Source organism: Manacus candei, unplaced genomic scaffold (assembly GCF_025592945.1).
Source record: "Manacus candei isolate 608988 ecotype Guabito, Panama unplaced genomic scaffold, ASM2559294v1 h1tg000005l, whole genome shotgun sequence".
Lineage (NCBI taxonomy): Eukaryota > Metazoa > Chordata > Aves > Passeriformes > Pipridae > Manacus > Manacus candei.
Genome location: NW_026138053.1, coordinates 6197047 through 6209181, shown reverse-complemented (window position 1 = coordinate 6209181; position 12135 = coordinate 6197047). Strand labels below are relative to the sequence as shown.

At 41.2% G+C, this 12135-nt stretch overlaps 1 protein-coding gene across 5 annotated transcripts in view; it reads left to right on the top strand.

Annotated features, from left to right (window-relative positions):
- Positions 1-12135, top strand: part of GLIS1 (GLIS family zinc finger 1) — a 187623-nt gene that overhangs the window by 89073 nt on the left and 86415 nt on the right. For all 5 annotated transcript variants that reach the window (XM_051800991.1, XM_051801000.1, XM_051800983.1 and 2 more), the window contains 2 exons: positions 3414-3612; positions 9792-10893. In XM_051800991.1, the coding sequence (XP_051656951.1) occupies positions 3414-3612; positions 9792-10893 (1301 nt within the window). The remainder of the gene's footprint in view (positions 1-3413; positions 3613-9791; positions 10894-12135) is intronic.

Genomic DNA, 12135 nt, shown 5'->3' with positions numbered 1-12135 from the left:
TCTGTAAGGTACTTTGTGAAGGCAAATGTACAGTGGATTAGCTGAAAACAGAATTTCACACAGATTTAGCATAAGTGCTCTGTTCTTTTGCAGGGAATAAATGTGTTTTCTGATTTGACAGCTACAAGAGAAGATAATTATTTTTGACAGCACAGGGATAGTGTTCATGTTATTCTAGGAAATCTCCATCTTCACACAAATAGGTATCACTGTGTGCTACAGTTGGTATTGCTGAGCTTTGGTGAAAGCTTCAAGTTTCTTTGTTTTGATAATATGATAAAATTGGTAAAGTACATATTTAGAAAGCCCTAATGAATTTCAGACTTGTATCATTTGGGGAATGAAAGAAAGTGTTTTATTATGAGTCCAGTATAAACCTTAAACATTTTAAGCGACTCCACAATATTTTGGAGGGAAGATACATCTTGACTATATTCCAAGTAACACTGCTGATGGAAATAGAGGAACTGTGAATTGGGTATTTTAAGTCTGATTGATTTACCATCTTTTCTTGGTCGTGTGGCCTTTGGAAGTGTGGAGAGCTGATTCACTAGTGTTCAACAGTGTATTTAGATACCCTTTAAATGTGATTCTCCTAAACCAATTAAGAATCCAGAGTCTCATTATACAGTCTTGCTAAGGTAGGTATTATCCCTGAAGTGAGTTAAATTATGATTGAATGAAGGCAGTATAGGAATGGGATAAAGCCCAATGAAGCTGTGGACTCCAGAGAATCATGATAATTTATGTCCTGATTACAAACAGGGCAGAGCTAATAATCAGAAAGACCCACTATAAGCTGAAAGGCCTCCAAAGTGATCTTAAAAGGTTTGGTTACTGCCTTGTACAGACCAGAAGATGCTGCATTTCTGTACAGCTTCTATATCTCTTCAGAGTCATTCAGAACACTCACACAGTGTCAGTGAATTCAGGTCTCTGAATATAGATCTGAAATAACTAGAACATATATATTAATTACCATGAAGAAGGCTGATGGCCCATTTTGTATAGTTTAAATGCAAACCAGTTTCTCTTTAAAATCTCTTTCCTGAAAAATCTTACATGGGCTTTTTATAAATGTTTATATAAAATGATGCTGACCTACACTTCCTAGGACTTTTCACATGCCTTAGTGTTGTGATGGAGCTGGGTAGGAAAAACTCAGTATTAGTTTTCCAATTTTAAAGATTCTGACTTCTGAAAAAGTAAAAATCAAATAAATGGTCAAGAAATGTAATGTATCAGCCAAACACTGAAAACTTTTCACTGGAAACAAGGAATTCTCTTCTGGAAATGTCACAGTAGTGCCTCATGCAAGTTGTAATTTGGGTGTCATATATGCCTGCTCTTTTCTGTGGCTCCGGACTACATCTTCATCTGACATGGTCTTCCCATTACAATGGCTCCATGGAGCATGATGGGGATGCTGTGGAGCCCAGCCAGTAGAGGAGAATGGACTTCTGTGCTGCGAGGCCTTTCACGAATTCTAAGTTACCAGAGACTTTTTTTGCCTTCCCCAGTCACCTCTTTCTTCTCATTTATACTCACCAAACCCCTGAACGTGATTCTCATAATTTTCAAAGCTTTGATTATAGAGTTCAAAGACTGTAATTATAGAGGACCATGGCAGCCCAGGCTCTCCCACTCACCTTCAGTTTGCTACAGGGTTAGAATATGATCAGAGGGGTGGAGCACCTCTGCTCTGGAGACTGGCTGAGAGAGCTGGACTTGTTCAGCCTGGAGAAGAGAAGGCTCTGGGGAGACCGTATTGTGGCCTTTCAATATGTAAAGCAGAATTTGTAAGAAAAACAGAAAAACTTTTTACTAGGGATTGTAGTAATGGTTTTAAACTGAAGGAAGATAGATTTAGTTAGGATATAAAGAAGGAAATTTTTCATGAAGAGTGGTGAGGCCCTGGCACAGTTTGCCCAGAGAAGCTGTGGATGCCTCATCCCTGGAACAGTTCAAGACCAGGTTGGATGGGACTTTGAGCAACCTGGTCTAGTGGAAGACATGCCTGGCCATGACAGGGGGTTTGGACTAGACGATCTCTGAAGGTCCCTTCCAACCCAAGCCATTCTATGATTCAATACTGATATATACCTGTCCTGGATAATACCACAAATTATACTGCTGAAATGGTAAAAGTTGTGTTGTCTGTGGTGGGTCCAGTGAGGGTTTCAGTAGAAGAAGGAGCAGACCTGAGAGCAGTGTAGAGCAGGTTATTGGTGACGGGGATGTTTGTAAGTCTATGGCTGCTCAGAGAGATTGATTTCACACAATTAATTTCACACAATTACTAAGTCAGGTACTTAGTTTAAGTTACTTGTTTTGGGCACCTTGTATAGTCAATGAGAAGAGGAAAACGTCTTGGAGCTGCATGAGCCTATTTTGGGATGGCTGAATGATGTAGGCATTGTCTGGGTAAAACTCAAGAGACAACAAAACTATAGTGGGATGAATTGTGCCTTGTAACACACCTGGATGCTTGTGAAAATCAATGATTTGCAGGAAACTGAGCACAGGCTTTATCTTTTCTGTCCCTTTGCAGAATTTGTTTTCTTCCTCAGTGTGTGACACTCAGTGCCTCCTTGGAGGGTGGGCTGACTACAGTGCAGTTCCCCTCACCATCAGAGCTGGGTACAAGGGTGAAGGAGCCACTTCTGAGCTCTGTATGAAAACTACAGAACTACGCTTGCCTTAGTATCTGACACCATTACATTTTGTCTGCATGAAAAATCAGATTTGAGGAAGATCTAGTATTTTAGGAACATGATTTATCTACTGTAGTGAAAATGGTGACATATATATTTCTGAGTAATATTGCTATAGCTCTAGTCTGTTTTTCTAGTCTGTAAAATGGAGTATTTACCAGAGCAGAATTTATGATTATTAGCATTAACATTTATAATAATAGCTTACTTGGAAAATACAGTTAAATGTATAAATTAAAATAAAACCACTTAAATTTTTTCACACTGTTGACCTGACTAAAGTAGAAACATGCCCATCTAAAGTCATAATCACAGAGATAATTATCTGCAAAGAAAAACTCGACTTACGTCACTGTTTTCAGAGAGTCCCTCTCCCTGGAAATAAAGGGACTCTGAAACATCCCTCTCCAAAATGTAACAGGCAAGGCTTTACCCTAAAAATGCAAAGAAGGAAAGGAAGTTATCTTTTTTGAGGTAGAAATAGCCACAAAACTTAAAATGAGAAATAAACAATAGTTCACAGACCCAGATTCCTTTGCAATTAATTTTGTCTTCCTTGTGAAACCCTTCATTTCCACTGCTGTGTCATTGATGAGAATTCTGCAAGGAAATCCAAAACGAGTGTACAAAGTAGTAGTCATTGTAGAGAGTTCTTAGTCAAAGGCTTATTGTTTTTTATTTTACTTATTTTTTTGACAGTGAACGGTGGCTACAATCATTGCAATTTGATCTCCGAGAAGAAGACCATGATGGACATGGAGATGACGAGTAGTTCAGTGCCTGTCTGCAGGCAAGGGCTCTTCCTCCACACAGGGAACTCCCTCATGCGAGAGCACCCCCTGTCCCGGGAGAGGCTGCTGCACGTGGGTCAGCTCAACCTGGCGCACTCGGATATGAGGTACCAAAGCTGCAACTTTTATCAGTTCGTGCACTTTGCTCTTCTGGAGAGTTGCTTTGTTGGAACTGTTTCCCAGTAGCATCTGTGGGTGCTACATTTGAAAGTGTATTATTGGCTTCCCCTTTGTTTCGGAAGTCCTTCAGTGCCAGAGGAGTCACTGCGTGTGCAGCCACAGCCCCTGAACTGAAGTTTAAATACAGCTTCTCTGGGGGGGCTCTTCCAGGGTACTCAAAAGTAGATGAGAACTTTGCCTCAGAGGGTTCAGTAGGGTCAGACTTACCTCCCCTGTACCTCCGCCCCATTGCCGTGGTGTTTCCAAATTGCAGCCTGGAGGGCAGGGATGATACTTGGTCCCAACCCGGTGTCTGCCATGTGGCAATTTGGCATGCCACCATCAAACGTACAGGAAGCCAATGCCACTTTAATTTCTACAGCATCTCCTTTTCAGTGTTCAGTATTTTCAGTGTTCCCATACAGCCACATCCTTGGTATTTGCTTTTAAGGCCGTAATGTGAAAATTTGGTCTCTGGTTTTGATATATACACTGTAGTTGGATATGCTATGAACAGAATCTCTATTTAAACATTTGCTATAAATTAATTATATGAAAACACAGAACTCCATTATTTTTTTGTTGTTGTAACAAATTTAACATTACCAGATTTTAAACAAGTACCCTAAACAGACATCCATTGTGAATAGAAGCCTGCTACAAATTAAAATCTGTCCATCTATTTTAATTATGCTGCTTTTTGGCAGGGGATATAATATGGAATAATCTTGACCTTTTTGAAGAGCTGTAGAAAAGAGAAACTTCAGTAAAGTTGCAGCCTTTATCTTAGGTACTTGGAATAACTGGCACTATGTGCATGGAACTATCAAGCCCAAATTTCCATAGCCACAGTAAGAGGAAATACGGCCTACAGCTTGGTCTTGAAAATCCGACTGTTTCTGATTTTATTATACATATTTATGTCTTGTTTCCCCTTTTCCATTTACTGGTGGGGTAAGAACATCTGTGTTTTCAGGAGAAGGAGGCAAAGTAACATGACAAGCAAGTGGAAAGAGTTTTTTGTATGTTTGTTTGTTTGTTTAAAAAGGACAAATAATATCCATGCCACATAACAAAATATTCCAGTATTGCTACAAAGATTTGTAGATGCATTTACAGCTGGATGTAAATCTGCTCCCTCCTGGCTTCTTTATGGCTCAATGTGGGACTGGCAATTATCAATCTTTTTTTTAATTCTGTCAGTGAGGACAATTATGAAACAAAGATAATTAGGGCAGGAGCAAACAAAAGGAGGAAGAGAGTGCTCTGCTTAGATCTTTCTGAACCTTTTTGTAAAATTTATAATGAGGAAATGACAGATACCTGCATACCTGGCATCACAGTACCCACCCTCAGAAATATGAACCCCGTCCAGCTCCCATTTGGAAGAGGATTCCCAGAGCAACATAAAGGATTGTCTGTTGCATAACATGAGAAAGCAGCAGGTTATAGGCCTGATTCCCTCTCCTTTGCCTTGTGGCATGGTCTAAAGCCTTGAAGCTCTGCTGCTTCTAAGTTTGGAAATGTATGGAGAGTATCTTGAAGGACCCTTCTTCTCCATTACAGGTTTGGTTTTGTGTCCCACTGATCATACTCTTGCTTGTGTGTCCACCTGGCTAGTACTGATTTTGTCGGCATGGGATTTGCAAGGTGAAGCCAGTGCCCAGCTCTGCTCTGTGGACCTCCTGGGCACAGTGTCTCATTATATCACTGTGCTGCTGGTGAGACACGTGGTTCAGAGCCAGAACTTTGGCATTTGATAGAAACATTTGGGATGATTTCTGTTCGTGGTGTTTGTGACACTAAAGGTTCTTTACAAACAAGTAACAGAAGAGATGGTCTTTCCTGAAGATCTGAAAACAGGAGAACATAACTGAGGTGGGGGTAAATGCCCAGCAGTGAAATTAGTGGGAGCCAGGAGTGCTCTGCACCCCCCCACCCCCCATCTCAGCCTTCATTAGAAAATAGAGAAGTAAGGCTGGAATTGTCAGATATTGGAGCACACAGAAGTCAGGGCAAACTCTCTTTGGTTGTTCTGCCCAGTTCTAGTGACCAGCACAGAAATAAAGGGAGATACAAATTCAAACAGTCTCTCTGGGTTGAACTTTGAACAACTTTGTGTTTCTAGGATATGGAATGTCAGGGAAAAGCCAAACAAACCAGAGAGCACCTCCCCTAGAAATCAAAAGTCTCCCTCAGGATTTGGAGTTGTGATTGTCCTTTTTTCCCCTCAATGCACTGAAACTTGTTATCCCCTTCAGCTTCTCCCTGAATTGCTTTCTCTTGAAAACTGTATTCTAGGGATGACTGCCGTAGTCCAAGAATCATGATCCTTCTTCTTCCTGGCCCCTTTTCCCCACTCAGTTAATAACTTCTAAGTTCTGCAGCCTAATTGCTGCTACATTCTATCTGTGAATGCAATGCGTGTGGGACTGGAAAAATCCCAATACCTTCCTCACCACAACTGGAGTCAGCACACAGCTAATGCTGGCCCTTTGTCAAATAATCCATTATCAGACGCGGCAAACCCTCCCACACGGTGCTCAGTGCTCGCATGTAAAACCCAGGGAAGACATCAGAGCACTCGGATAGTGTTGCACGGGGTCCCTGGATGTGCAGCAGAACAATCCCCTCCAGCTTCTTAAAACTGTCAGTTATCACCGAGCACACATTTACAGTGGCAGTGGAAGGCATGTATGTTTTGTAAATAATCCGGAGATTTCAGATACAGTCATCTTTTCCTCTGAGGGCAGTTGGGAACTGCAGCGCTTCTGGCGTGGTGCTACTGGCCTCGTGCTCTGGCTCCAATTACCACGTAAGGGAGTCTCTTTGGAAACACTGCCTTAGTATCCTCTGAGAGGCTGCTGTTACTCTTCAAAGGCCTTACACTCAGCTTTCATGTGCTTCAGCAGCAATTCTGTTCCCTCGGACTGTCCATCCCTGGTGCATGGATGCTCCCCATGAAGAGAGGCTTATGGGGCGTATTCTCCTGCTGACTCCACTCCCTTTCAGGATTGCCCATCTGGAAGCCCCCCAGAGCTGCTCGTGCTGATCCATGTGTCCACATGGTGCTCCTTACACTGTCCCGCTCTACTTCGTCCCCTCATCTTGGCTGTTTATTTTGTAGACATTTATATTTGGCTACTGTCCAGAGATCATGAAATCCTTAGGGCCAGCACAACCTGTGGGTACCAGGCCTGGAATCTGATCCCTGGCTGTGACAGCAAGATGCCTTTGCAGGAGCAAATAGTCAATGGGTAAAAGAGGACCCACCCAGCAAGTTGGATACCAGACACCTTATGTTGCACCTGCATTAGTTTTGTTTCTTTGCACCTTCTTCCTCCAACCCTTTCAGGACTGGGAGGAATGAGCAGGGCTTGGCCTAGAATAGTGATGGCAAAATTCTGCCAGTAATACAGGAACTGTGCATTAATGCAACCTCAGCATTAAGTAGCCCAGCGCTCAAAACATCAGGAGATTGAAGAAATGTTAGATCCTCCCAGCAGAGCTAACTAACATGGGATATATAGTGTATATAAGTATATAGTGCTACAGAGAAAACTGCAGTCCCTGGAAAGGACTTGCTTCTGATCTGCACAAGCAGCCTGTGCTTATCATTTTGTAGGCAGAGCAATGGATAAGACATGGCTGTGGCAATGGGAAGTATGAATTCAGTGCCATCGTTGCTTTTGAAATAAGGTATTCCAGCTTGCCTTTTGGTTCAAAACTCCTCTCTTGTGTGTCTCATATTCTACATGGCAGCATCACAGCAATACAGTCCTGACTGAGTAAACTCCTCTGCTGGAAATGCAGATGGATGTTCCTGAGAGTTTTGGGAAGCTAGTATTTCTCAGGATAGGGATGTTTGTATCCATCCTGCAGGTACTCTGCACTGACTCCAGCTTAGGCAAAAGCCAAACTCCTCATGTGGATTTCTGGCAAGATGGGAGCTTTACATAAAGCTTAATAATATGACACCAATTATCACAGGCTGAAATGTAAGGCTTGGGTTAGCTTTATGTGATGTAGGAAATGTGTTGTGTTTACTTTAGCCTGAGGCTTTGGGACCACTAAACTATGATACAAACTGAATTATTTAGAAGAGTTTTTGTACAGCAGAAACTAAGTAATAGGAAATACTGTGCCTGGCATGGCATGTGTAAAGCCTTTCTCAGAATGAGTTTAAAACACCATGCTTTTTACTGAGCAAGCAGAGCAGAGTTTCCCAAACATGTGCCATAAAAGTATACTTATGCCACATATTTTACAGACATATGGTTCTGTAAATGTTAAAAAATAATGTATGAATACTGTTGGGTTTGGGTTTTTTTAATATAAATTTACCATCTGCAAAAACAGGTGCTTTAAGTTTACCCTGAGACCAACTGTGCAAACCTAAAGGGAGAAATTATAAGTAATGGTTTATGGAAACCTCTAAAATGTTTAAATATACTCTTTTGAAATTTCTGGTGGCAAATGCAAGATCTGATTGTTCTATATCAGTGAATGGTGGGGAATTTCACTTCTCTCATGATCTTAAAGGGTTTTTTAATATCAACCCTATTGCCTGCAAACTGTTGGAGCTTAGAAACCTGTCACTAGTGAATGCAGTGTTGCCAGTTGTGTGCCTCGAACAGGTGTCATTTTTTGACAACCTTAATTTCATGGGAAGGAAGTATTTTCGAAGCTTTATATTGTTGTTATGTTTTTTTTCTAATTGCTCGTTCTCTGAGAGCTGTTACCAGGGAAGTTGTAGAAGTTGTCACAGCTTCCCATTTTAGTGTTAGTGGTGGATAATAGTGATAAAATCATCTAAGGTATAAAATAAATGCAGTTTATTCAGCAGCTTCACAGTTTAATATATGTTTATGTGCAAAATACCTTATGCATATGTGTTTCATGCTTTAAAATGTGTCAGATCTGCCTTAGCTGTGGTGTCACACACAAGTTGCCAAATGGTTGGGTTTTTTCCAGCTTTTGTGGTGCTAGCATCAGAAAAGCATGAAATTCATTTAAGTGGAACATGTCAGCCTAAGAGCCATGGGGCACTTCTCTGGAGGGTTTATTAGCTCAGGTACAGCTTTCCTGCACACAGATGTACTGTTTCCTCTTCTAAGTCTGGCACATCGCTGCACAGTGAAGCCATAGGTTAAACCCTCCCGTGCTTTAGGGATATGTAAGGAACACTCTCTGGTCCTAAGAAAAATCACACAGTTGGATCATCCACAGTAAATGTTTATAGCTGAGATAAAAAGTTTTATTTTAAGCCATAAACCAGTTGCTAACTGCTTGGAAGAAGAAAATGTTAGGAGGAGCTGTTTCCTAATGCAGTGTTTTTTTGAAAAGTTTATGTGGCATTTCTCAAGATTCTGCTTCCTGAATGAATGGATTCAGCACACATCAGGAAAGATGAAAAATCGCTTTTGCAGAACAATCTTACTTTGATTTACAGACCCATGCACACTTTATTATGAAAAATAGAAATGGGAGTGCACAGGCTGCCAATTTAAATCTACTAACTGTGTACTTTGTATTTTGTGAATGTAAATACTCAGCTGATATCTCATTGATTCTGAACCGCTGGTTGAAATTGAGCAGTTCTTTCTTTGTATTCCTTTTTTCCCCACTGATATTTCTCCTGTTTTAGTCTAGTGAAGGAAAGCCTGTCTCGGACATGTAAGCGTAGCTCAGCCAGCCTTTTTTTATTCGTGTGAACAAGAATACCAAGGCATTTTCCCAGTGTGCTCTGAGGAAAATGCTGATATTTGAATAATTCAAAAATGCCCAAAGCTCTCAAACTTCATTCTCAGCTATTGTTTTGCCCGATCTATTATGCATTGAAAGCCTAGATTGTGATTGATGAACTGCCTGTAGCAGTGGAGGGGAGATTGTCTGTTCCGTGTGTAACCCATTGCGTAAAATTAATCCCGTGTAAAATGATGCTGACTTTACACAGGTTGTAGGGGAAGCATTGCAGATTTTTTTTGGTGTAATTGCTTCATTAGACAGGCAACATTCAGCAGAGAGCAAACGCTTCCATTCTCCAGGGCTTAACAAGTGTTGTATCTTGTACAAAAATCATAAATCCTGTGGTAGTTAGCGATGCTTAATGAAAACTGTATTACAGGTCACCCAGGTTTCAAGACTCAGTAGATTCTGCTGCTCCATGCCTGAATGGAAGTCACCCGGCTCAGCACATTAAACAAGAATGCCCCAGTGATTATAAGGTTCTGTCTGAGGCTTCCACACATAGGAGGATTACGGAGGGGATGGAGCTGAGAGCCTCCGGTAGTCTGCATCCTGAACTAGACCTAATGAATAATAGCTTTACAAATTCACTTTCATCCTACTTGTTTAATAATGAACACAGCTCCTCCCTGAGTCCTTTGTCACTTGGCACCCCTCAGCACTCAGCTAGGCTACAAACAAGCAACCTGAAGAAGAGATGCATCTCTGTCGTGCCGTCTTCAGCCGAAGGAATCGATATTACCGCGATCATCCGCACATCGCAGACGTCACTGGTCACCTGTGTGAATGGGCTGCGAACTAATGCAGCTGGCATTTCCTCTCATCCTGTGGAGATCAGTCATCACAGTGCTCAAAAATCCTCTCAGCCCCAATCTTGCTCTCAGCCTGGAAACCCTTGCAGTATTCCCTCCCCTCCAGCATGTCTTGTACCTCTTTCCGCTGACTGTGACAGAGGTGACTGTGAGCAGATACAAATGCAGCAAGTGGAAGAGAATGGAAGCCTCAGCCTTATGATGAATGGTTCTGGCATTGCTCACCAGAACACCTCGCACAGCACCCAGAAGGTGAGTTTCTTAAAACAAGAACCAGCTGACGATTATTCCTCCAGTGCTGATCTTTTTCGCCATCACCAGGGGCTGCCTCCCCCTTACCACCTCCACCAGCAGCTAAGCCAGACCCAAGGGACTCTGCCTCACTTAAACGCCTCCATGTCTCCAAAGTCCCTGCAACCCAGTGACGGGGATGAACAGGACCTGAGCAGTGGCAAACAGGTCTGTCAGTGGATTGACTGCAGTGCCACTTATGACCAACAAGACGAACTGGTCAGACACATAGAAAAGACTCACATTGACCAGCGGAAAGGAGAGGACTTCACTTGCTTCTGGGCAGGCTGTGTCCGCCGCTATAAACCCTTCAATGCTCGTTACAAACTGCTGATTCATATGAGGGTTCATTCTGGAGAAAAACCAAACAAGTGCATGGTAAGTCTGGATTATATTTGTTTGAACAGAAACATAACTGCTCTGCTTCATTCTTGCTCTCTCTTCGATCTTATTCCAATATAATTGTTGTGCTTTCTTGTAACTTAGTCTGCAGCAGGCTAAAGGGGAATTGGAGAAAACCTTAATCTAGAAGGAAATGATTGAGTAAGAAATACTGTAGTTCTTGGAAAAGGGATTCAGTTTCCTTATATGAGAGCTTAAAGTTTAATACAGTGCTTTGTTTTTTTAATATTCATTAAAGCACTAATAAAGTGATGATCAAAGCACGCAGCCGTCATTTAACGTAAAACAAAGTCACTGAGCCTCGGGTGACATTTTTAATCAAGAAACATAAAACACATCTAATGAAATTCTTTTCATTCCTTCAGCTGAACAATAACCCATAGAGTTGTGAGTGCAAAAGTTTCAAATGGTAGTTTAGAAAAAAAAAAGAAACTTGTTAAAGGATTTTAAACAGCTAAAAAAATAAAAAGAATATGTTTAATTACGTTTTCAAAGGTTGTTAGGGGCTTTTTTAATTTGCAAAACAGAGCTTTAAAAATAAGTAAAAACCATTGTTCTCTTCTGATCAAGAAGATGTAAACAACAGCAGTGTTCCAAAAAGAGGATCTTGGGAATAACACCATCTCTGCATCTGCCCACCATGATGACAATATGGCCAAACTAAAATAAAAGTTAATGACTTCCATTAAGCTTTCCACATGTTTGAAACAACAATGATATAAGACCCTGACTGAAACAGATGAAGCAAAACAAGTTTGACATAAGCTTCCAAATTGGGCCATGAAATTTGGAAAGTCTTATTTGTAACACCCACATGCGTGTGGGTGTCATACACACACATACACACACACACAAATAAGTACAGACAAAGGGAACTATTATGGCAGCAGGTTGTGGTTCCTGATAGGCAGAATTTTCGGCTATATGTCTATTTTATTGTTTTGATCAGAGCATGATAGAATGGAAAATGCATGTAAGAAAGTTAGATCATGACATACTTTTCCATGGCAAGCTGTAGCTTTCTATGGAGGAATAGGAAAGAATGTTTATAGAAAAAGCTTACTTTTTTTTCGTTTGTTCAAGAAAAAAGCTTGCAGGCCTGCGACAGTTATGGAAGGGAGAAGGAAGAAAACAACAGTATTGTTTTGCAGAGAAAACTTTTCTCTGTACATGATTGTCCTGATTCTCTCTTTATTTCCATCGGATAAATGAAAAACA